The sequence below is a fragment of the Arachis hypogaea genome, chromosome 14 (assembly GCF_003086295.3).
Source record: "Arachis hypogaea cultivar Tifrunner chromosome 14, arahy.Tifrunner.gnm2.J5K5, whole genome shotgun sequence".
Taxonomy (NCBI): domain Eukaryota; kingdom Viridiplantae; phylum Streptophyta; class Magnoliopsida; order Fabales; family Fabaceae; genus Arachis; species Arachis hypogaea.
Window position 1 is genome coordinate 6,081,105 of NC_092049.1, and position 25,510 is coordinate 6,106,614.

Genomic DNA, 25,510 nt, shown 5'->3' on the forward strand with positions numbered 1-25,510 from the left:
CTTGGATTAGCTCCTAAGGGGACCCCAAGGTACTTAACAGGGAGGGTCTCTTCCTTCAACCCCACAACCTACACATACGTTGTACCCACTGCTCTTCACAATTGATTGGAATTAGACTGGACTTTTCGAAATTAATATTGAGCCCTGACATTAATTCAAACCATCTCAGCAGCCGCTTGTAATTCTTCATAGTCTCGTTTTCTGGTGGGCAAAACAGAATAATGTCATCAGCGAACTGAAGGTGTGATAACTCCACACTGTCTCGACCAACCACCAAAGGAGAAATACGTCCAATCCTGACTGCCTCACCAACCATTCTATGCAGAACATCCACAACCAGCACAAATAAGAAAGGAGAAAGTGGGTCACCTTGTCTCAAGCCCCTTTCCATTTTAAACGGTTTAGATGGCGAACCATTAATCAAAATAGACATAGAAGCTGTGGTTACACACTCCATAACCCACGCCCTCCACCTACGCCCAAAACCCATCTTTTGCAGTACTATATCCACGAAACTCCACTTGACCCTGTCATATGCTTTTTGAAAATCTAACTTGATTATGGCTGCTTCCTTGTTTCTTCTTTTAAGCCAGTGCACTGTTTCACACGCTATGAGGGCCCATCATGAATTTTTCTACCCTTCACAAATGCACTCTGAGTCTCCCCTACTAATCCTGGCATCACTGCTCTCATCCTCTTAACCAGTACCTTCGAGATCACCTTGTACACACATCCAACCATACTAATAGGTCTGAGATCTTTAATCTCCTTCGCACCAATGAACTTAGGGGCCAGCGCCACCCACGTAATATTGGAGTCTGCCGGTAGTCTGGATGTATGAAAGAACCCCATCACAGTTGCCGTAAATTCCGTCCCAATCTCATCCCAGCACCTCTTTATGAAATTCATGTTGTACCCATCACAGCCTGGTGCCTTCGATGACTCACAATTCCACACCGCCTCTCTAATTTTCTCAATCGAAGGCATCGCCTCCAAGGTCATAGATTCTTCCTCATCTATCCTTTTCACCAGACCATCTCTGAACCCCAACAAAGGAGAATTTCCCTGATGATACAGATCTTTATAAAACTCTCCAATAGCTATTTTTATTCTAGCTTGGTTCTTAACCAATCTGCCATTAACTATCAAATCATCAATCCGGTTATTCCTCCTTCTTGCCGATGCTATATTGTGAAAGTACCTTGTGTTTCTGTCCATTTCCTTTGCTTGCCGAGACCGAGACATTTGCTTCCAGTGAATTTCTTTCCTGACATACCACCTCTCGCAACAAGTAACTAACGCCTTCCTTCTAGCCTCCATAGTTCTATCATACACTCCATTACTTACCATGTCATCTACCTTTTTGATATCTTCTTCAAACTTCAAGATCTTCTTGTCCATCTCACCAAAGTTGTCCTTATGCCACCTTCCCAAAGGCCCCATCAACGCCTTCAATTTTTCTGTAAACTGCAACTCCCCTAACCCTCTCCATTCCTCCTTAACCATTCTAAGAAAATCTTCATATGTAAACCACGAATCCAGGCTTCGAAAAGGCCTAGGACCTCCCCTTATCCTCTTATCTTCCAAAATAATAGGGCAGTGATCTGACAAGCCCCTTGGTCCGCCTCTTAACCGAGTCTCGGGGAATTCTTCCAACCATTCTACACTAACCATATTATCTTTGCTAAAGACAGAACCATCTACTTTTTATGTACATCGTGAAAGTGATTTTTCTTCCATATTAATCGATTATTTCAAAATAGTTAATGAAAATAGAAAAGTGTTTTGATGTATTATTTAAAATTGTGTTGGATTTTGAGTCTAAATGTGAGATCTAAACGTCTTAGATTGAGAAGGTTTCAATTTATTCGCTATAATTTGTAAAAAACTTTAATATTTAAGTCAATAAGAGTTTAAATGAGCTTAAAATAAGATTAGATTGAAAAAATATTTGAGTGTATGAGTATTTATAGAATAATAAATGAGACTTAATCATTTTTTAAAAAAAAAATTAAAATATAATAAATGATTATTTTTGTATAGAGTGAGAAGTTAATTATCCCATGTTTGAAATAGTTACCACTTTAGTGATAATAACTAAAATCATAAAAAAATATTTAATTTATTTTTTTATCAGATAAATTAGACAATTTCCAATTTTAAATATTACAATATATCTACAATACACACTCATTTTTATAATACTTAAAAGATTCTTTTTTTAATACTTAGTATATTTGTCAAGATTCGAACTCAGATGCAATATATTAAGAAGTATATAAATTACTATATGAGCTAAGTCTCAACTGCATTTAACCTATTTTCTAAGTTAGGTCATATATAGGTTATAATAATCTGTATACAAGTTGGTTCGACCATGTGAATGAAGCCATACGAATTGAGTGATAATAATAATAATAATAATAATAATAATAATAATAATAATAATAATAATAATAATAATAATAATAATAATAATAATAATAAAAAAAAAAAAGAAGATTGAGTGATTATAAATAATAAAATATCAGAAGATTGAGTGATTACTGATTACAATTAAAATATGGAGATTTTTTTGTGGCGAGTATTAAGGTTAGAGCCCGGGCTTCCCTTCCTGTGTAACGATGGCCCAATATATGCTCCCATGTCCCATGGTGGATGACTAGCTCGCAATAGGTTGGCATTGACAAATAGGGCAGACCACAAGTAAAAGACCCAACTTCTTCGTTTGAAGCCCATTTCCTTTTAACACGTATATAAAGCCTAGTGTTTGGGCCTTTAAATGGAGGGAAGAATATGGTATACTAAATATTTAACACCGTTAACCGATTTGGGTTGGTCGAATGGTGCTTATATAAAGTCCGTAATAATTAGGATGTAGATACATTTTATATTAAATAATTTAATTAAATATTCTAAAATATCTAATAATTTTTAATTAATTTTTTCATATAAATATATTTATATTAATAGTTATCAATAAAATTACTCGGTGATTACCGGTTAAAAATGCAACACAAAAGTAGCAACTAGCAAGTAATGGAATAAAAACAAAACATCATGATTAGGTATGACGACGGTGAAAACAAAAATTATATTTCACCATGAAAGAAAAGCTCTAGTGGTCCAAGAAAAGGAGGTGAAAAATAAAAAGGATATCTTTGATAGATAAAATGATAAAATATTTCGGAATATTGCATTACATTGCGGGGCATCAAGCCATCAAATGTTATAAAAGGATAATAAATTACATCATCACAACTATGATAAGTAATTTATTATCAATAAGTAACTAATATTATAAGAAATTAAATTTTAGGTTCTTTAAAATATAGTTGATGTTCTTTTGTTTCTCATAGTATTTTTTAACTTAACAAGAAAAAGATAATTCATCATAATAGAAAAATTTTTAATTACAACAATGTGATTTGAAAAAGAAGATGCGGAGAAAAAATAAATAAATTGTTGCTATAAATCCATTACAATTATAATGTATTTCAAAAATATTAGTTTGTGTACTCTGTCCTTAAACAAAGGAATTGATATTTTTGGGACATGACAAAATGCCCTGCGAAGTGTAAACATCAATGTATAAAATCCAATAATTGGAAATTTCATTTTTTTAATTTTTGTTTTCAGAGTTCAGACATAGTGTGTTCACCAATCTCAGTTATTTACCCAAAATAGAAAAATACAGAGTGCGCTACGGATTATAAACCAAAATATTTCAAACTAAAATTAACTTGAAAAGACTAAAATGAAATCTAACATTTAAATAGTTTCAAAAATAAAACTCAGCATATTTTGCTAGATTCACAATTTAAAAGGTATCTCAAGATTTTAACGTATCATAAATTATAAATATCTCGCTAAATGGTCATAGATATGTCAAAATATGATAACATAAAAAAAGTTAGAAACTTTATTATTGAAGATTTTCCAAAAGAAAAATAAATTAGTTCCCAAAATTGACAATTTTTTTTTTTACTTTACACCTAAAAATATAAAGCCATCTCCTTTTTTGTGGTTGTTGAAAACAACAGCATGAAACAAATAAATAGATGAATTTTATATTCCATCTAAAATAAATAAGAAAAAGATTTAAAATGAAAGAGTGATTATGAATAATAATACAAATCTTTTTGCAAAACACGTTTTTGGTGAATGACTTTTGAATTTTTCTATTTTTGTATTGTCTGGTAGTGGCTGTCTGGCAGTAAAGCACTCCACTGTGTACCCCATTGCCATAGCCCATAGTCTCTTCATCTCAATCTCAGATTTCTCATTCCCATTCTCATCAATTTCCAAACTTTCTGATCTTACTCCAAAGAAAGACAGAAACTTCAATCATGGGGTGCCATGGTAGCAAGGAAAAGAGACCAGCAACAAGTGGCTATGGATCAATTGAAAGCCAGCATCAAAGTAACCACACTGTTCAGACTCAAACTCACACATCAGAAACAAAGAATCAGCCACAGGTTCAGCAAGTGCAAGTTCAATCGAAACCTTCTTCACAGAATGTGAGGCCAGTTCAGAAGTCTGAAGCAGCAACCATTCTAGGGAAGCCATTTGAGGACATCAAGAAGCACTACACACTTGGAAAGGAATTAGGAAGAGGGCAATTTGGTGTCACATATCTCTGCACTGAGAACTCAACAGGGAGCACTTTGGCATGCAAATCAATCTTGAAGAGGAAGCTTGCTTCAAAAGCTGATAGGGATGATATGAGGAGGGAGATTCAGATCATGCAGCATCTTTCGGGGCAGCCAAACATTGTGGAATTCAAGGGTGCATTTGAGGACAGGTACTCTGTGCACCTTGTCATGGAGCTTTGTGCTGGTGGTGAATTGTTTGATAGAATCATTGCTCAGGGTCATTACTCTGAGAGAGCTGCAGCTTCCATGTGTAGGGCCATTGTTAATGTTGTTCATATTTGCCACTTTATGGGTGTGATGCACCGCGATTTGAAGCCCGAGAATTTCTTGCTTTCTAGCAAGGATGAGGGAGCAACACTTAAGGCCACTGATTTTGGATTATCTGTCTTCATTGAAGAAGGTTGAATCTTTACTTAGTACCTTGCTTTGCATATTATATATGATTAGTGTGTCTATTTGTATGTCTGAGTTCTCACCTTTTAGGCTCTGATTAAGCTTGGTCATAAGTAGTTCATGTCTAATACAAGTTTGTTAGAACATTACATAATATGCATATCATACTCTGCAGAACATGAGATGTAGTAGTGGAATAGAATAGAAATGGAATAAGATGGAATGGAAGAGAATTGAGTAGAGTGACACTATAGTTTCGTTCTGTTGTTCGGATATTTTAGCAATGGAATATACTTGTGAAGAGATTCACATTCCATCTCATTAGGATGGAATAGATTCCATCCTTCCCTATTCCACTCCATCCATTTTTATTCAATCCAAACATTGAACTCTTAAAATTCCTTCCACCTTGTTCCACCAATTGATTTTCATTGTAGGTAGCTGATTGCTCCATTGTAAGTGATAATTTGTTTTACTAGTAAATGTGATGAAATGTATCAGAGTTTTAGACGAGGTTTGTTCCAAAGGAACTACATGACATTGTCATTAATTTATCTGTTCATAGTATTTGAGTATCATATATTTTTTTTTTCAGGGAAGGTTTACCGTGATATGGTAGGAAGTGCTTACTATGTTGCCCCTGAGGTATTGCGTCGTAGTTATGGAAAGGAAATAGATATCTGGAGTGCAGGCATCATGTTGTATATTCTCTTGAGTGGTGTACCTCCATTCTGGGCTGGTAAGTAAAAATTATAGTTTGACAAGGTTGCATGTTTGCACTTTATGGTGAAGTGTCTGATATACATTTGGACTAGAATATGATGCTAAACTTTATTTTGTTTTTATTTGCAGAAACTGAGAAGGGAATATTTGATGCCATATTAGAAGGTGTAATTGACTTTGAAAGTGAACCATGGCCATCAATATCAAGTAGTGCTAAAGATCTAGTCAGGAAGATGCTGACACAGGACCCAAAGAAGCGGATCACCTCTGCTGAAGTCCTTGGTACTATATTATTGTGTTATTTTTTCATGACATTCGTTTTTGTTCAGTAAATTTATGACATAAGTGTTTCTGTTATTAAATTTAAAACCTTTATTATCTTATTCTAGTATTAGTTTCAAAGTTCAGCTGCCTTCTGTTCTTTCGTTACTATGCTGTGAATTCTTTTATCTGCTATTCTTTTCCATTTTATAAAACCTATAAGTATTGAATAATTTTGTTGGTGAAAACTAGAAATATTGATATTCTATTGAGTGTCACCAAAAACTCCAGTTTGGGGAAACAGAATCACCATAGCAACAAGTTCTTCAATCAGATTATTAACCATCAACTAAATAAGTTATCATCGTTCATTTGAGTTGCCACTGGTTTGTCTATTTTTCAATGACACTTCTTGTAGCCTGACAAAGATTAATTATTTGTTTGATAAGAACATCCATGGATCAGAGAAGGTGGAGAGGCATCTGATAAACCAATTGATAGTGCTGTCCTGTCTAGAATGAAACAATTCAGGGCAATGAACAAGCTAAAAAAGCTTGCATTGAAGGTATGGCATCAAACTCTGATCAGAGAGAACTGTTTTGTTTTCAACCTTTTCATTCTTTATGGTACATAAAGCTATGAACCCCTTTTGCTATGACTTGAAAAAGATTTACACCTGTTCATTTAGCCCTTAGTAAGAAAACCGTCAAAGTAAATCATGCTTTTAGATTTAATTTTAGGAATGCAAATTCATAGATGAATTCATCTATAGTTGTCCAATTTAATGATAAAAGATGGAAAAGCCTGCACATCCAAGGTTTAAACTTCCACATACTGGTATCATGCTGCCTTGTCTGCATGATAAACTTTATTATTTCATCTTTTTGAGTTCCAGTTACAACTTATTTCATAGGTTATTGCTGAAAGTTTATCTGAAGAAGAGATTAAAGGTCTCAAAGCGATGTTTGCAAATATGGACACTGACAACAGTGGCACTATCACCTATGAGGAACTGAAGACAGGTTTGGCCCGAATCGGATCAAGCCTGTCTGAGGCTGAAGTGAAGCAACTTATGGATGCTGTAAGTAGTTACAGACCCCTCCTTAGACCTTAATTAGTTGAACATATTCCTTGCATCCGAAACTCAATTGGAATTGTTGCACTTGTTTTAATAATTATCAGGCTGATGTTGATGGGAATGGATCGATTGATTATATCGAGTTCATCTCAGCTACAATGCATAGGCACAGACTTGAACGAGATGAACAACTCTATAAAGCATTTCAGTATTTTGATAAGGATGGAAGTGGGTGAGTCTATTAAGAAGCAAATTATTAATTTCCACTCTAAAAAGTTTAGCAATAACTTGTTGAAGTTGTAAAATTATGGCTTGGAAATGACTCTGATGAACTTTGCCGTCTTCGAATTCACTCACAGGTATATTACTAGAGATGAATTGGAAACTGCTATGACTCAGCATGGTATGGGTGATGAAGCTACTATAAAGGAAATAATTTCTGAGGTGGATACAGATAATGTAAGTTGGTTCTAAACTTAAATCTGGGGAACTTCCTTATGAAAAATATTGTTATCATTATTGAGATTCTTAAACTAACAGGATGGAAGAATAAACTATGAGGAATTCTGTGCAATGATGAGAAGTGGAACCCCACACCCCGGACAACTACACTAAATCTCTTGAATTCACTCAATTTCACACCATTGATCAAGTGGCTTAACATGTTAATTAGATGTCTCCAGGGTATGTATAACTTGGCGCTTTTCGGGTTGATGATTTCTATTGAAGTTCTTTGTAATCCTGATCTTCATGCAAGGTTGGTTGTTTATCTATAGCACTAAAATCTGTATTTGTTGAAGTATTGTTTGGTACGAATTTAAATTCGAGCTGTCACATGTTATTGTACTGAAGCCGGAATTTTCATGTTAAAGTATCAGCTACGATATCCTATGAGGATTTATCATTCTGTATGTTGGCCGAGGAAAGAGCAGCCAATGAGGCAAGGAAAGTTTGGTTTGCTGAATCTGTATGGAAGTACAAGCTTAAATATAGTTGTTCAATTTGAAATCTTTCCTGCATATTCTTTCTGGTCATTACTTCTCATTCTTGTGTGATTACTTATTGATATTACATCGCTACTATTACAAGTCCCACATCGGATATGAATTCGTAAGTTTATACTTGTTGAACCAGCTTTTGAGGTAGCCATGATGATCATACTCTAGATTTAATTGCATATTCTTCTTCAATTCTAAAATTAGTTGATTTCTTTTTTGGCATGTTGAATAATATAAAGACTACATCTCTAAAATGGGTATAGAATTTTATGAGAAATATGGTAATACATTATACTAAATTTTACCATTAAATGATTACTTTTTATTTGTCTATTTCTTTGTTTTAAAGGTTCTACTAGTGAAAGGCCCCGTGCTACGCACGGAAAAAATTACATACAAAAACTAAATAATTTTAAACCAAACATATGGAAGGAATTACATGAAATCAATTTAAAAACATTTAACATAACTTGAAACACAATAGTATCACATAAAAAATGTAAAACTACTTGAAATAACATCAAGAAATATTGTTAAAAATTTCCCTGAATACTACATTTATTGTACTACCCTTGGGCATGGTACCATTATTCTGAATCAGCACTCTAAGGCATTTCTTTGATTTTACTCGAGAGAGTGCAACATACAGTTGTCCATGTGTAAAAATGGGTTTCGACAAAAATAGCCCAACAACACCCAAAGTCTGTCCCTGCGCCTTATTTATAGTCATTGCAAATGAAACAATCAAAGGGAATTGCCTCCTTCTGAACCTAAAAGGGAGTGTGTCATTATTTGGTATCATGTCCATGCGTGGAATGAGCACAACTCGGCCTGTCTGGTCCCCCGTCAATATAATGCACTCAATTACATGATTACCTAAACAATGAACCTGCATTCTCGTGCCATTGCACAACCCATTAGACTGATCAATGTTCCGAAGCAACATAACTGGTACACCTTCCTTCAAGCATATTTGGTGTGGAGGTAAACCTGAACAATTAATCGCATTCAAAACATCAGGTGAAAATGTGTCTAACTCAGACTCCATATTACCTTCTTCAACACATAGAGAATCAGAACTAAGATAAACTTTCTGTTCTCCAGGTAGTCGACTCATAATACTGTTGTTCACCTCATTCACAACTTCTAATGTGGGAGCAAGAATCGAACGTTCCTTGAAGTAATCAGTGTGGTTCAAGTTAGAAACAATATTTGGATAGACAAAATGTACCAACTCTCCAAAACCATCTTCAGTATCATTTATGAGCATGTCATCTGGAATCAAAACTTCTGACTCACCATCTGTAGAATCACCGGCGAATCCATCACCAATCTGGATAAGCCACTTGGCAAATTCGTTAACTTCACTATTGTCTTCGGAAATATCAGAAGATGCTAAACGCATATTCCTTGTTAAATTCAAGACTGAGCAGTGATCCCAGAGGTAAGATGAATTAATGGAAGCTTGAACAATATCTTGACGTGATCCCATCGGTATGACTGGAAGAATCTGTCGAAAGTCACCACCTAGTACAACAACCTTACCTGCAAAAGCCATGCTCGGCTTGTAAGATCGTTCATATCTTAGGATATCCTTCAGTGACTTGTCCAATGCCTCATAACAGTGTTTGTTCAACATTGGAGCTTCGTCCCATATAATCAAACTGGCTCTGGAAACCAACTTAGCAAGAGATGAACCTTGTTTAATGTTGCAAACTGAATCCTCGTTAATGTTTAGAGGTATCTTAAATTTTGAATGAGCAGTGCGTCCATTGGGGAGAAGTAGTGAAGCAATACCACTTGATGCAACATTTAGAACAATCTTTCCCTCACACCTTAATGAAGCAGAAAGCGTACGCCAAAGGAATGTCTTGCCAGTACCACCATACCCATAAACAAAGTAAAATCCGCCACGATCCATGTTCACGGCATCAAGTATTGTATGATATGCATAGCTCTGTTCATTATTCATAGATTGCAAAGCATCATTCAACTCTTGACGGAGTAAAATTCTATCAAAATTCAACTCATCCATTATCAACCGATCCTCAATACCATCAATCGCTTGCATATCGGGATAAGGCAACGTAGAAAATTCTTTCAAAGATCTACCATTAGCTTGTAATCGTTCCTCAAGTTTCATCAATGTTAAGTTCAAAATCTGATCATCAGCTAATACTAAATCTGTAAAATTTATAACAAAATGGTAATCACCGAAGAAGAAAACCAAGAAAAGTTAACACAACTGCATAATTATATGAGAGAGTGATAAATAATAGTATAAAAAAATAAACAACGAACCATCAGAATGGTGAATCCTTCTCTGCAAGTATAGTATGTCTTCGGATAATTGCTGATAGCATGATTGCCAAACTACTTCAGGGCGAGATATGTTATTAGATATAAGAAGAACAACAAAGAGATCACGAACATACGAACCAGATGCCCATGAACTTGCTTCCAAAATAGCATCAATAAACTCCTTGTCATCTTGAAGAAGACCTAATGCATAACATGCTTCCTTGAATGTGTCATAAACAACACCTTCGACGGTCCTAATATCAATGAAACTTTTGCATCCTTTCTGTATGTTAAGTAAAAGTCTCAAATAATAATCTTCACCATTCCCCCTAGGGACATGAGTTAACCGGCCAATAGAAAAACCCTGTTTTCGTGGGACCCACATGGAAACATCATCTTTCCATACAAACTTGTTTGGGAACTCACTATAGGTCAAGGACCTGGCAAAGGGATACACATTATTAGCAAGGAACCATGCCAATAATTTGGTCAACTTGCCTTCTACACGATTCAGAACAGCTTGAATATTATCATGATCTCTGAAAATTACAGGATGATCTTCAGGGAGGTGAAAAGGCAACCTAATAACAGCAGGTTCTTTAATTTGAATGTCATAACCAAATAATCTCCAAGCCGCCTCGCATGAGGATATATAACGACAGTCATAATAGTTGTTTATTTCATCCACTACACGTCCAGACATTGAGTCCTCGGCAGATTGATAGAAAGAAGCAGTTACACGATCATTACCCTTGTGCACATATTTAAATAGATACTTGATAGCAGAAGTTTGGCATGTATGCTCCACATTTATATGACAGCCATACCTCAACAACAAATAAGGATTGTATGGTACAATGAATGAATTATCAATGATAACATTCCTCTTTGTTAACGTTCGACCATTGTCTGGTCTCTTATACTTGGGGAACCCGGCTTCATCAATAACAGTACGTGACCTAAATGGCTTAGGAAAAAATTTTGAACAGTGGCCCTCTACCATGCACGGACTCTTTTTGTTATGTCGACCGCAAGGACCATGTACCATGAATCTCTCAACAGCAGCATACAACTTTGGTCTACGACGCTTATCAGGTATCTCAGCAGAAATAAACTTATCAATATCTGATGGAGACTTTGGCTTGTCTAGAGGATGAATGAATAACAATATGTGTGCATGGGGTAAACCCCTCTTCTGAAATTCAACAGTGCATACATCTGAAACAATTAGAAAAAAATAGAGTTAAAACAAATATGACAATTTGTACGTATAACATGTAATAATAATGAACTTCTAAAATATATCTTACATCCAACAAATTTTCCAAAAGGAACACCGCTTTTAAAATCGCTGATTAAATGATTAAGCTTAATCTTGAATATCCTTGATACAATGTCTGGACGATCCTGAGGTGATAAACCAGAACCGTGAAGCAATCTCTTAACCTCATCCCAGTCAGGATTGGAAGTAATTGTAATAAAGAAGCTAGGATATCCAGCATATTTGCAAATAGCAAAAGCATCCTTGCAGTTGTTAAACATGTACCTAGGACCACCGGTAAATGTGCTAGGAAGAATAATACGCTGCCCAGTGGCAACGGCGTCAGCTTCGCCTCTTACGAATGACTCATGTAAGGCCTTGTATCTTTCAACCCTTAACTTTGGCTGGTTAAATCTAATAAAGCTCAATCGTTCAGCCTCAACCATTGTATATGCATCAACCAAGAATTGTTGGAAAAGTCTAGCAGAATGTAACAAAATAGGAGAATCTTGAGACCTCATCTGCAAGCGATAGGCAAAGAACTCTCTCATGCTGATAGTTTTCCTCTTCTTTGAACCATCAATATTGTAATGAAAGGAAGTTTCAATTCCAACCCTATATCCGTCCTCCGCATATGGAAACAATAAAGGATACTGCAAAGCAAGGTATTGTGGGTGAAGAACATCAATCCTTTTTAACTGGCTAGAATGTGACTCAACTATTATATCCCTTTTCAAAGAGGACTCATCAATATCACCCAATATGATAACTGCAACCTCAGATATTGTTGGCAAATTATAACGCCTTCCATCAGTATTCCTTCTTCTAATCAACTTAATTCTTATGTCAGGAGGATTAAAATCTTTAAACCGGTCTCGAGCATATCGAAACGTCCTTGCTAATGGGTTGTGAATATCAAGCATAGTTTTAAGTTGAGCTACAATAACCCTTTCCACATCGGTGATATCATCAGATTGCCTATTTAATATTTATAACTGAATTAGACATATTTGGCTGCACAAAAAATACTTGTAGTATAAAATTATTAGAAAAGGTTAATAAAATTTAGAAAACTAAACTTACCGAACAGCCTTAATTCGATTCTCGACTTCATTATCAGTATCATATATATATAGCTGAGCAAACTTTGGGGTATTATTCACTGACGGAAGTAAGCTACCAATAGAATGGTAATTCTGACCGCTAAGTAAAAATGTTGGTGGGGCAGATCCATTGTTTATGTTGTTGTTCATTCTACCAGCCATAGATGTGAATGAAAACATAGAATTGAATAGTCGAATTTTCTTCTTAAAGAACCTCGATGTCTCATCATGCTTAAAGTGAAGATTTTGTAAAATATCAGGAGCTGATTTAAGAATAGGCAATTGAACCTTCCCATCCATACAACAAAGACCAAAATGTGGTGTAGCATGCCCATTAGTTCTGGTTAATCTCTCTTTATTCCACATGTTGGCATTGCAAAATAGACAACAAAAAATAGGATCACCCGCATCCCAATAATCTATAGAAGAATAACATGCAGAAATTTTATGCAGAAAATAGAAAAAAAAAGTTAATAAACATATATATATAAATTAATAAAAATAATCCTAAACATTTGTAAAGGGTAAGGCTATAAACCTTCCTCGTTTTCTTCAAGCTGATCATGATCAGAATGTTAAAAAACATGTCCTGTATATTATGAAAGAGATAAACAAATAAATAAGACCTCTAAAATATTTAAGGATTTTGTTATCATATGCCTTTAAGAAACACGTTAATAAATATTAATTGTATCTGCTAATTTTTATAAACTTTTGTTCAAAATTATCCTCTAAAATTATTAGTGCTAAATCTGAAAACTAAAAATAATCAGAATGTTAATTGACCTTTTACATTATTTTTCTTTATTTCTTCTTCATATTTTCTTATACATACAAATAAGAAAATTAATAATGCCGTGGAGTACATGGTTTCTAGCATTTCCTATTTGCATTGTAATTCCTCAACCTATCTAATTTACTCTCTTTGTTATATGCTCATCTGTTTTAAAAAAATTTTAATTAATCTGTCTTGTTATTTGATAAAGCAAATTAAAGATACACCGAAATACTATTTAAAAGCTAACGATTCTTACCCATTTTTACTTGTTAAAAAATAGAGTTTTATAATTTTTTTGTTTAATTTGTTGAATGTACTCTCTCAATTTATCTACTCACACCTACCTTATCTGTTATAGATGTTACATTGTAGTAGTAAAAGAAGGGTAAAAAATGAAAAAAAAATAAATATGCTTAAGTGAAAAAATAATTTTACATATAATATATAGATATTATGTTGTAACGGTGAATTCAGAAAAAAATTAAATATGCTTACGTAAAAAATTAAATCGACCGAATATTTTTAGAGAAAATTTTGACTAATGTAATTAAAGTTTTAAAGCTTAATTTAGGAATGAAAATATGAGAGATGATGATATTAATTTAGTAGACTAACTAATCCTTAAATGACACATGAATTTATAATTATCAAATACAATTAATGCTTCTAAGCTATTTCCTAAGGGAATAGAATAGCAAAATCAAATATTTAATTAGGACATAATATATAAAAGCTATATAATAGAAATTAAAATTATTACCAACTGCATCCACTGTATCTGACTCGGGTATGAAGGCATCATCTACAGCAATGTCATCATATCCATCAATGACTGCATACATAGATATATCATTACATAATAATTGTACCTTGTATATAAGTAAATAGCATTACTCTAAATAATTGAAAAAATACAAAAGGTGTAAAATACCTTCGCAGTCATGTTGAACTTCTTGGAAGAAATTTCAACTGAATAAGCTGCTGAATGATCGATGTCTAATTGGGATTCGTTAAACAAATTACGGGTAGTCCCAGCAAGATAAATCAACGTCTTTGAAGATGGAATCAAAGGACGTTTGCTCCTAAATTCATACGGAATGAACAACTGAATCAATATTGAAAAGAAACTCTACAGAACAAAAATAAATATAATAATAACACATAAGTGATGTGGGATAACTGCTTCAAAATAACTACATGAATAATTTCATGTCTGCCGAATATACCTGTAACTTGTTTTAGCATCTAGATTGGCAGATGGAACCAAAATAGTCTCCGCAGCATCTAGATTGGCAGATGGAACCAAAATAGTCTCCGCATTGGCTCCGAGGTTAGAAGTAACATTCTGCTTCAGAGAATGATTCTCCTTACCATGAATTTGACCTCCACATATATTAATGGATACAGCAGAATATTGAGCTAATATGATATTTCAGTTAATAATTAAATAAAAAAAAAATCACATATAGACGTAATTTAAATAAACATCAGTAAAAAGAATCAAATGGGATGAAATTTAAAAATTCGGACCATTAGTCTTGTCAGATAGAGGTGTTCTATTTTGCCCATCACAAAGACGAACATCATAACGATGTATTGAAGTAGAGGCACCGTCATAATTCTGAGTGGATTGAAATATATTTTCCTTCTCGCACAATATAGGTGAATGATTTGTTGTAGAATGCCTCTTCATAGGTAATATTTGGCCATCTGCAAGTTTCATAAATTCAAAACATCTAATTAAATCGAAGGCTAAATCATAAGAAAATAACAAAGAGCACGAAATGATTGTTTGTGATAAATTCGAAAAGGAGCATACTATCTAACCTTCAAAGGCCACGTTTTTAGCCCTTTTCTGCCTTCTAATGAGACTCCTATTAAGCCTTGCAAGCTTAGGAGAAATATGATAATCTGTGTCTTCCATTTCTAACGAATATAAGTTTGCTGGATATATGATGAATACAGTGGATGAAAAAAATTTTAGAGAATGGTTAATGAATTCAATGAATATAGAAAATGATAGCTAATGAGGGGAACAAAAAAAAGAACTGAGACATACCAAACTATTAAGAAATTGAAATTACAATGAGAACATATGACATAAAACTGAGATACACAACTGGAAATGGACTATATAATGAAAGAAAGTGACAATAATATACACATATAATATGTTTGTATAACCTCTCTAAATGGACCTCTATGGTTACGTTCTATGTGATAGCAATAATTAAGAAATACACGCCCAATGGATGGTGAATGGAGGAAAACACACAACCTACCATGTAGGCTACAATTTAATTGTTATATTTAAATTGTTTGAGTACAGTTGAATAAAGTGAAAAAAATATTGAAGGGCATAATAATATATAAAAAGGCAAGAAATCAGTGTAAGCCATAATTATATAACAGAAGAAAAAATGATACCGCATAGGGTGAATATGTCAGTGGTAGAATTGAAAAAAACTATTAAATCTATAAAAATGATAAAATAATTTATTAAAACTAAAATGTAGCTAATGATCGTCAAAATGTTAAAAAATTTATATAACCGATACACCAACTATATATGGAACAACAACCAGTAAATACATTGAATGTATCAGCTTAAAAGTTATATCACGATCTGGTCATTAAAAACTTGTAAAGCTTGATTGTAACATAAAGAATCCCAAAAATAAAAACAAAATCAGATAATTAAATAGAATTAATAAGCACAGTCAAAATAATATAAATAAATGAACAGTGTATCTTACTTCAAACACTTAACATTATAATTAATCATTACATTGATTGATGAACAGTGTATCTTAACATTATTCTATTTCATGAAATTATTAAACAATAAACTCAAGTATAGTTATAGAATCTTATATATGGTTTTTCAAAAGCGTAAGAAATAAATAAAAATTATGAACTTAGAGGATATTATATGTATTATTTTCTTTTTTTATCTCTCTCATATATATATATATACAACATCGGTCCCACTCTAGTCTGAGTTGTATGTACTTTTTCACCACATCTTCCAAACAGATTTTGTTAGCTTATAACTCTTTATTTATAGTCCCAATCCAAGCGGAATTTATAAAACACAATTTTAGGGTAAATCACTTAATTAAATCAAAGGCCACTTAAATTTACATGAATTACTCAAAACAAAAAATGTTAGGTAAATCACCTTTATAACTATATAAATTGAATTAGTATAATTTAAATTACAAATTATAGTAGCAAAATCGACTTAACATATATCAATTTATAAAAAAATGCACTAAATATAAATCGAATTGACACATGTCGATTTACCCATATTTTTACTAAATCAAATCAATAATCAATTTACTAAGTAATGCACATGGTTTCATGTCACCCGTAATAATTCGAATTTGGATAGTTTGAATTAGCTCAAGATTTATGCCTATAGCAATTCGAATTGACTGAATTCGAATTAATCCTATTAAATTAAAACGGATTGATTCGATTTACTCTAATTCCTGTTTCAATGTAAATTAAATCGAACATGCCTCATTCAATTTAGTGACAAACCTCTATATATAGAATTCGAATTCACTTGATTCGAATTACATTTCACCAACCCAAAACGTAACATCCAGAAAAAATAAAGCAATCTATAGTACAAGATTGATACTGCGAAAATGGAAGACGACCCAAATCGAATATATCGGTTGGACGGAGTCGCGCACAATGCTGATAGCGTGCATAAAGAGGTTAGTAAACGAAATTTAAATTTTTATTTTATTTTCTTTCAGAAATAAATAATTTCTAGTGATATTAAATCGAATAGAACTTGATTATTAAAATGATTAGAATGTCTAAACTTAAAGTAGTAGTTAGAGTATTAATTTAGGGGTTGTAGTGTGTTAGAAGATTAGTAATATTAAATTTCTTAGAACTTGAATATTAAAATTATTAGAATCTTTAACCTTCAAATAGTTGTTAGAATATTGATATAGGCTAGTTGTGTGTTACAAGATTGAAATCACAAATACATGTTGGATAAGGAGTGATTAAGTATGTTGACAGATAGATTTAACAAGTTTTGATAGAGTTTTTAATGTTAGAAGTTTAATGAGGTTAAAAATTTTGTGGAGTTTAATTTAATTTAATTTGGATTTAAAGTGTTGGATTAAGTAGGCAATAGAACATTAGACAGAATTTAGAATGATTACATTTATTTAAAAAATTGAATTATGAAACGTTAGATTAATGACTTAAATAGTAGACTAACTATGTTCTATTAGAATTTAATCTAATTTTAGTTAAAGTATTTTTCGATTAAAATTGTCCGTAATAGAGAATTTTGTCATTGTCATGCAGCCCACCGCTGTATCACGAGTATGAGGAGGCAACATGGATTGCATGGTATGCCATTACACGATAGGACCATGTCGTGCCTACAGAAGGCTGGCTGACCCATCTCGCGAGGCTCAACAACCACTGGTTTAGGTTGGATGAGCTATTAGTGAGTGCATTTGTGGAGAGATAGCGTCCAGAAACATACATTTCATCTGCCATTCAGTGAGTGCACGATTACGCTACAGGATGTAGCCTACCGGCTAGGGCTCCCGATCGACGGATAGAACGTCAGCGGATGTCTGACGGACTTCGAGCGGTACATCGACGGTGGCCGTCCGGCATGGGTTTGGTTCGAGGAGTTGTTGGGTGTGTTGCCGCCATCAGACTGCATCGACAAGTTCACTGTGAAGTGCACTTGGATGCAGGAGACATTCAGTGACATTCCTGTGGGCGTAGACGAGGAGACAGTCAGGAGGTACGCGATGTTGGAAGGCCTCGATATGTAAACTTCGTGAAATTAATAAATAATTAGTCAATAAATTAATTATTATTCAAAGAAATTAGGAGAATCAAATTTTTATAATCTAAAGGAGTAGAAATATTAAAAATACGAATTTTGACACTAAATTTAAAGATTTTAGTCCAAAACTGGATCAATAAATCGAACCGGTTGGACCGAATCTGAACCGGACCCAAGGCACATATATAAGGACCAACATTTAGCCATCTTAATTTCACTCATCATCCTTTAACCGAATGAGAGTACGAAGAGCATCGAATTGGGAAGGAAACCTCGAACCCTCGTCGAACATTTCAATTCCACGTAACTTTCAATCCGGAGTTTTGATTGACGAGTCGTTAGTGGTCACGTGTTCGTCTTGAAATTCTTTTCAATTCTATTCGAATAAAGTGGTAAGAAATTAGCATTTATCTCCTAGTTCTCTCTCTCATAAATTTCATGATTTTAGGGTATTGAATGATTTTGATGGTTTAGGTAAACTCCAGTAGCAGAAAATCACTGAGTTTTGTCCAATTGATCCATGAGTAAGGTAAGAAATTGTTGAACCCTTGTGAATCATTGAATTAGTGAATCCTATGATTATTATAATGATATTGTGTGAAATAGATTGTGTTCTGGTTGATCTAGAGTTCAATTGGGCGGTTTGGAACAAAATATGGGTAATTAGGCTTGAGGAATTGACGTTTGGAAGCTTGGAGCTTGTGAAAGGAGAGGTTTTTGAGGTGTTTTGAGCTTAGGGAGGAATCGGCCAAGGTATGGTTTTGGTTTCTCGTAGTTAATATTTAATGTCACGTGAAAACTTAGGCTAGAAGACCTTAAGATAAGAATGAACTGAACAAATTGTTGATGGATTGTGTATATGGTATAAGATGTGTGGTTTAGTTGTTGTTAATGATTTGCTATTGGAGTTGGTTGGTTTTGGAAAAATATTTAATATTGGAATTAGTTTGGTTTTGAAATAATTTGATACTGGAAATGATTTGAATGACTGAGAGGTGTTTGGTCTGGTGGTTGGGACCCTTGAAGGGTGGCAGAAATTCGAGTTTTAGAGGAGATACTACTGAAATTTCTATAAGAATTGGAGTTTTGATTTGAAGTGTTATTTTAAAAAGAAAAAGATTATTATGTGGCTTGTGTATTTGAGACTATTTGTTGACTCTCTATCGCAAGATGGGACCGGACACTTTAACTCCCCGAGTTTCCCCATGGGTATGCATATATATGGATTTTGAATATTATATTATTGAGCTTGGAGTTTGACTCCATGGAACGTTATATTATTGAGTTTGGAGTTTGACTCCATGGATATTATTTTGAGCTTGGGGATGCGCGCACAAAGGGACTGTCCAATGGTTAACTACTAGGACATGTCGGGTTGGCTATATAACCGACAGATGAGACTCATCAGCCATAGAACAGGCATACATCGTGTGCATTTGTATATTTTTCTTGGGTGTGCATTGGTTTGGTTTGCTTAATTGCTTAACTCTGCTTATCTGCTACTTGTTCTATTTGCTATAATTGCACCTCTATCTGTGATTTCCTTGCTTGAATTGTATGTGTATGTTTTCTGAGAAACCCCTCTTGGCGGAGGTGTGAAGGGGGGTTGTTCTACCAGTGATTCAGAGGGTTGAAGGAGACAGAAAGTGAAGTGTTAAGTTAAAGTTAGATTTAGAACTTGAATACCTTAGATAACTTACCTAATTTCTGGTTTAGTTGGGTCTTTAAGCTGAAATCTGAGTGTCGGAGTTCTAGGAATGCCTCTGGCTTTTGCAGGACCTTTTATATTAACTATGTGGGCACATTTACCATGTTGAGAACCTCCAGTTCTCATTCCATATATATTCTGTTATTTTTTAGATGCAGGTTGAGAGACACCTCACTGAGCGTCTAGAGTTTCCTGTGTAAGCGAAGTTTGGTTGTTTTGGGATGCTGTATTTTGTATTTATGCTATGTATATATGTCTATAAATTTTCCTCTGTATATATTTATATTTGCCCCTCCTAGAAGTTGACTTGGAGAAACATGTGTTTGTTATGTAGTTTGAGTTTTATTTTGGGTTGTATATATATATATAATTATATACTCTGGCTGGCCTTAACTTCGCAGATTGAGTCTGGAGGTTGATATCTGTGTTTTTGGAACTCTGATCTGTATATCATATTTTTACCCTTCTTTTGAGCTTACCTATCCGTTTTACGATTATCCACGTGAGTGTGAAACGATTTTCTGTTTTCGCTTTGTTTAGCCTATTCTTCAAGGCTCCTAGATATAATTTCTTTCAACTATATTTATATAAGTCTTTTCTTTTAGAGGTCGTAATACCTCGCCACCTCTGCTTTACGACTTAAGCGTAAGGCTCTGTGTGGTAGGGTATTACACGATACACGGTGGGAATATCCAAAAAAGACGTGGAAATAAGCATGCGATTCATCAACTTGCCCACCCACTCGCACAGGACTCGTCTTCAACACTACAACACTACCCGGCATCGTTGTCTGAACACCTAACACCCATCGGGACAACTCATTATATGACTCTTCTTAGTCTCTGTAAATCTGAGCCACGGCTTTCTGCTTAACCAAACAAACCCTCCTGTAAGTCGGTTTAAAACCAAAACGGGCTTATGTCGCATTCAGTAGTACCTTGATCGACACGGCAGCATCGGCTCTAATTATAGGCAGTATGAAGGCTGAGATCACATCATAATCAAGCCTTCTGTGATCACTGGATATTGAAGTGGCTATACAAATATGCGGTCTATTGTACCATTTTATGTCCCAAATATCTCTGCGTTGGCAGAGACTGATACGAATCAACCATGTTCACGCGTTGCCGAATTCCTTACACTTCCCATGATACTTGCGATAATCGGATTCTAACACTTTATACTTAACTCCACGTCGGATGCCATAAGTCTTCACACTCAGCACGACCTCCTCTTTATCTTGAAATTGCTGACTGACTTGGAACTCAACTAGTCCTCCTGTATCCTATGTGTCTCTGGTCCTAAATTCGACGGGCACGCCAAGTACCCCTACTGTCTTATGGCATTCAAGTCCAAAGTTGAAAAGTGTGGGGGGTACTACTGAGTTCCTGAACTAGCCGCTCCACCACCCCCAGCTGGAGTACTGCTTGCTATGTCATCATCACTATCATCGGCAATCGTGGCGGGCTCCATATCATCATCATCATCATCATCATCATCATCATCATCATCATCATCATCATCATCCTGTAGTGCATCTTCCACACCATCCGATACTCCACCCTATCGAAAATTCGGTACCACATCAGGAGTACCGACCATCGCAATTGCAACATCACCGAAGAGTCCAGTATCACCTACTTCTCCATCACAAGTGCGATTTATATTAGTAGGGAAGGACATGGAGGCAACCAAACATCCCTCAGACTCAATCACGGGCACAGATGAAAAGGCACCAACAGGTATCGAACTAGAACAGGCTGGCGTGGCTGATGACTGAGGATTTCGGTTCGAACCTCTTGAACTAGAGACCACATCCACAAGCTTGGCCAACAGTTCAAGGATCCTCACTTCGAAAAATTGCCAACGAAAATGTAATAGAACTTGCAAATCTTCATCGTTACCTATGACGAAGGAATCGTACTTCACATCATTCTGTAACACGAAAATCGAAATTCTATAGAATAACTTCTCTATCCGTTTGAATTTCACTTTAGAGAGTAAAGTATGATCTTTCACCATTTATTTTATAAGTGAGACTAAGAGTAAATATGAGAGAGAAACCATTTAATGATAAAAGATCATATTTTATCTTCTAAAATAAAAATTCAAAATTTAAAAGATTTTTTTTTTTCTGAAACGGAAACTGCCCCAATAATTATAACTTGCTGTCACGGAAGAAAATACTAATATGCCAATAATGTCTGCCACTCTGCCTTATCTGCCCCACTAACTTTTTTCATGGATGATAGTACTAGTTAGTATTAATATGGATTTTGCCAAATCTATACACATTACATCGTCGAAAGTATATGGGAGACGACAAGAATACGTTTAAATTAAACTTATATTTATTAATTATTTATAATATATATATATATATATATATATATATATATATATATATATTAATATATATATATATATATATATATATTAAATTAAATAAAATAATTTTAAATTACTATTTTCTTGCATTGCTCTTATATTTAATGTTATTAAAATTTAAATTTCATATTTGCAAAAAATTCTTTTTTCTTTATCCTTGACGAGTGCTTGCAAAATCTTGATAATATTTAAATCTAAAGCTTAACCATTTATCTTTTTCTATATAGTAGTATATAATTGATACTTTAGTTAATAAACGTTATATATATATATATATATATATATATATTCACAAATGAGAATATCCATCTTGTTATAAAATTATTTTTTAAAAAATTTAAACTAATAAAAAAATATATAACTTATTATATCTCTAACATATTTTTTGAAATAAGAATTTTTTTAAATTTTACTTGAATCTTTATATACGTTTTTTATTCTCTTTTTTATTTATCTTATGCACTTTTAAAATTACAAAAATGATCGAACTCTAATTTTTTTAGTTATAAAAAATTTGACATTATGTCATAAAACTACTTCTCTCACACACTTATCACTTATAGTTATAAAAGTATTTTAAACAATATAATAAACCTAATAATGCTACTATATATTCTGATAACTAATATGATATAGATTATCTATTATTTTACTATAGTATGCTTTGTGACATTCTATTTTAAGATGTATATTTTAGCAAGTGCACACATTTTTTTGACAAATAACAATGTAAATATGTTTATTCTATTTTTCCCCTTCCTTAAAAAAAAACAATGTAAATATGTTTGCTTGGGATAGAAAAAATTTATATGGTTACAAAAAAGAACTATTCATAAAATTTTGTATTCTACTTTTACTCTTTAACTATATATATATTTAGACGTTTTTTTTTTCATCTTTTATATATGAAGTAAAATAATGTGCAAAATTTTAGAAAGTTAGACCATTTAATAATAATAATAATAATAATAGAAATTTAGAGCATTTAGTAAATAAGAATTTCCTAAGAAAAATTCAGTAAGCAGTTGAATTTATTACAGCAGTGAATCAGAGCAAAACAAAAGCACAAGAAAAGGCGATATGATTGGGGTTTGTTGAAGGAAGATATTATGCAGAGGAAGAGCATTGGTCACTGGGAAATGCGCACTTTGAACTCCAATACTTTTCAATCTCTTGTGCTGTTCTTCCAGGGATTCTCCCAGCGATAAGAGACCACCTGCCACAACCAAAATAAAAGTTCTAAAAACAAAATTATTGTATATATCACATGCTTTAGAAAGCTTAAATAATAATCTCATATGGGACAGTGCTTAAGTAAACTTTTTTCTTAAAACTAATATTCAATTCTAAGGAATTTAAGAGAGTTAAGAAGAGAGATCGAAAAAAAAAAAAGAAGAGATGAAACAATGTGGAATTAAAATCTTGACTGAAAAAAATAAAAAGATTTCCATTCCTCAAGATATATGGATTAAATGAGGTAACGCTACTTAAGCTAAGATTTGTTTAGCATAAATATATGTTCTCTCTCTTTTTTCCTTTTTTTTTTTTGAAAAAATTTCTTTTTATATATATTAAATGGTGAATTCTACTCAACTCTTCTAAAATAACATGTAAGTTATTCTTCATCATGTGTCAAATTTTAATTGGTCATCATCTTAACCATAGTTAGATTATTTTGTAGTTTATTATTTGAGATAGGTAATAATATAATTTCTTAAAATATCAAAACCCCACTTCTGTTAATTGAAGGACATTTCCACTCCTCTATTATTTCTTCGTCCCGTAGCTTCATACTTCCAAACACAAATTTGATTCTATATCCAGACAATAAAGGCTTAAGGAGTAAAGATCAGACAAACCTCTTCCCAACCAATCTAAACATCCTGGCAACAAGATCTTCCTCATCTTCGGAGAATTCCAACATAGTAGGCTCCTCCTCTTGTCTCATCTCTGACATGATTTAAACATTCATACATATAAAACAGAGATATATAATATGTAATAAAGAGAGATCCTGTTATCCATAACCATATATATATGTACAGGAAAAAACAAGGCAGAAGAAGCTAAGTGAAAGATGGAATAATAAACACAATAACACTTGAAAATGATGATGTTGAAGTAGTTCAATATATAATAACCTTTCACAAATTGGTCAGAGCTAGCAGTGTTTGCTTCAGTGGTACTATGATGATTGGAGTCACTCATCTTCTATGTTTTTTTTTTCTTTTTTCTCTTCAGCTTAGAAGATTATTGTGGAAAGGACTATAAAATATAATAAATGGTGTTGGTTGCTAGATAGGGGCCGGATAAGCTACTATTTATAGAAATGAAGATTGTGATGATTAGGTACTACCAATTTGATACTCAAGAGAGGATATAGAGCTGACAAAAAAATTTTTAAAATATTGCATTCACAAAATAGTTCATGAATAATTTAAAATACCAAAAAAATAATTAATAAATATTATATTTTTAATAATTGACTAAATTTTTTTTGTATTTAGTAAACAATTTATTTATTTGATCCAAATTTTTGTGATAATATTTGAATAAATATTTAAAAGATGCATAAAAAAATTCAAAACAAAAAATTATCTCTAGATTTTTCTTTTTTTTTTTCCAAAAAATTTTGATCATTCACAATAATTTTTTAAAAAATATAATTTAATATAAAATTACTAAATTTTGAAGATGATAATATCTCATTTTTTCAATGATTCTTGTCAAAATATGATCTCTAAAGTTTTTTTTAGAATATATATTTAATATCTAATTTTTTATTGCATTTAAAAAAATTTTTAGATACTTATTTATCATTAACATGTTTTGGAATTATTTTTGTGAGCGTTATAAATTTTTAAATGTTTTAATAATTTATTTTTACATATTCATATTAATAGAAAAATTCGACCATACTAATAAAAAGAGAAAATATAAGGAGTTAATTTTTTTTAATTATTTTAAAATATTTTTTTGTTCATTTTCTTTTCATTGACCCACACTTGTTAGGATTTTTTATT

At 33.1% G+C, this 25,510-nt stretch overlaps 3 protein-coding genes across 3 annotated transcripts; 1 reads left to right on the plus strand and 2 right to left on the minus strand.

Moving 5' to 3' along the window:
* Window positions 1–4,130: 4,130 nt before the first annotated feature.
* On the plus strand, window positions 4,131–8,129 carry LOC112741212 (calcium-dependent protein kinase 2). The gene is made up of 8 exons (XM_025790098.2): window positions 4,131–5,055; window positions 5,644–5,787; window positions 5,901–6,053; window positions 6,482–6,597; window positions 6,946–7,113; window positions 7,215–7,342; window positions 7,470–7,569; window positions 7,651–8,129. The coding sequence occupies exons 1-8, from the start codon at window positions 4,350–4,352 to the stop codon at window positions 7,723–7,725; spliced, it is 1,590 nt and encodes a 529-aa protein (XP_025645883.1). The 5' UTR covers window positions 4,131–4,349; the 3' UTR covers window positions 7,726–8,129.
* A 499-nt stretch (window positions 8,130–8,628) lies between these two features.
* LOC112742140 (uncharacterized) lies at window positions 8,629–15,475 on the minus strand. The gene is made up of 9 exons (XM_025791385.1): window positions 15,379–15,475; window positions 15,082–15,261; window positions 14,778–14,970; window positions 14,467–14,633; window positions 14,312–14,383; window positions 12,754–13,192; window positions 11,720–12,648; window positions 10,410–11,627; window positions 8,629–10,292 (listed from the first exon to the last, which is right to left on the minus strand). Exons 1-9 carry the CDS (start codon window positions 15,473–15,475, stop codon window positions 8,629–8,631), a joined length of 4,959 nt encoding a protein of 1,652 aa, XP_025647170.1.
* Window positions 15,476–23,415: 7,940 nt separating this feature from the next.
* On the minus strand, window positions 23,416–24,836 carry LOC112741214 (MYB-like transcription factor ETC1). The gene is made up of 3 exons (XM_025790099.3): window positions 24,629–24,836; window positions 24,347–24,437; window positions 23,416–23,703 (listed from the first exon to the last, which is right to left on the minus strand). The coding sequence occupies exons 1-3, from the start codon at window positions 24,693–24,695 to the stop codon at window positions 23,595–23,597; spliced, it is 267 nt and encodes an 88-aa protein (XP_025645884.1). The 5' UTR covers window positions 24,696–24,836; the 3' UTR covers window positions 23,416–23,594.
* Window positions 24,837–25,510: the final 674 nt, after the last annotated feature.

Coding starts and splice junctions, on each gene's coding strand:
- LOC112741212 (XM_025790098.2), top strand. CDS start 4,350: ATGGGGTGCCATGGTAGCAAGGAAAAGAGACCAGCAACAAGTGGCTAT. Junction 5,056..5,643: donor ATCTGTCTTCATTGAAGAAG/GTTGAATCTTTA, acceptor TTTTTTTTTCAG/GGAAGGTTTACCGTGATATG. Junction 5,788..5,900: donor TGTACCTCCATTCTGGGCTG/GTAAGTAAAAAT, acceptor TTTTATTTGCAG/AAACTGAGAAGGGAATATTT.
- LOC112742140 (XM_025791385.1), bottom strand. CDS start 15,475: ATGGAAGACACAGATTATCATATTTCTCCTAAGCTTGCAAGGCTTAAT. Junction 12,649..12,753: donor AATCGAATTAAGGCTGTTCG/GTAAGTTTAGTT, acceptor AATATTAAATAG/GCAATCTGATGATATCACCG. Junction 11,628..11,719: donor TTTTGGAAAATTTGTTGGAT/GTAAGATATATT, acceptor TAATTGTTTCAG/ATGTATGCACTGTTGAATTT.
- LOC112741214 (XM_025790099.3), bottom strand. CDS start 24,695: ATGAGTGACTCCAATCATCATAGTACCACTGAAGCAAACACTGCTAGC. Junction 24,438..24,628: donor CTCTGACCAATTTGTGAAAG/GTTATTATATAT, acceptor AAATCATGTCAG/AGATGAGACAAGAGGAGGAG. Junction 23,704..24,346: donor TTTAGATTGGTTGGGAAGAG/GTTTGTCTGATC, acceptor TGGTTGTGGCAG/GTGGTCTCTTATCGCTGGGA.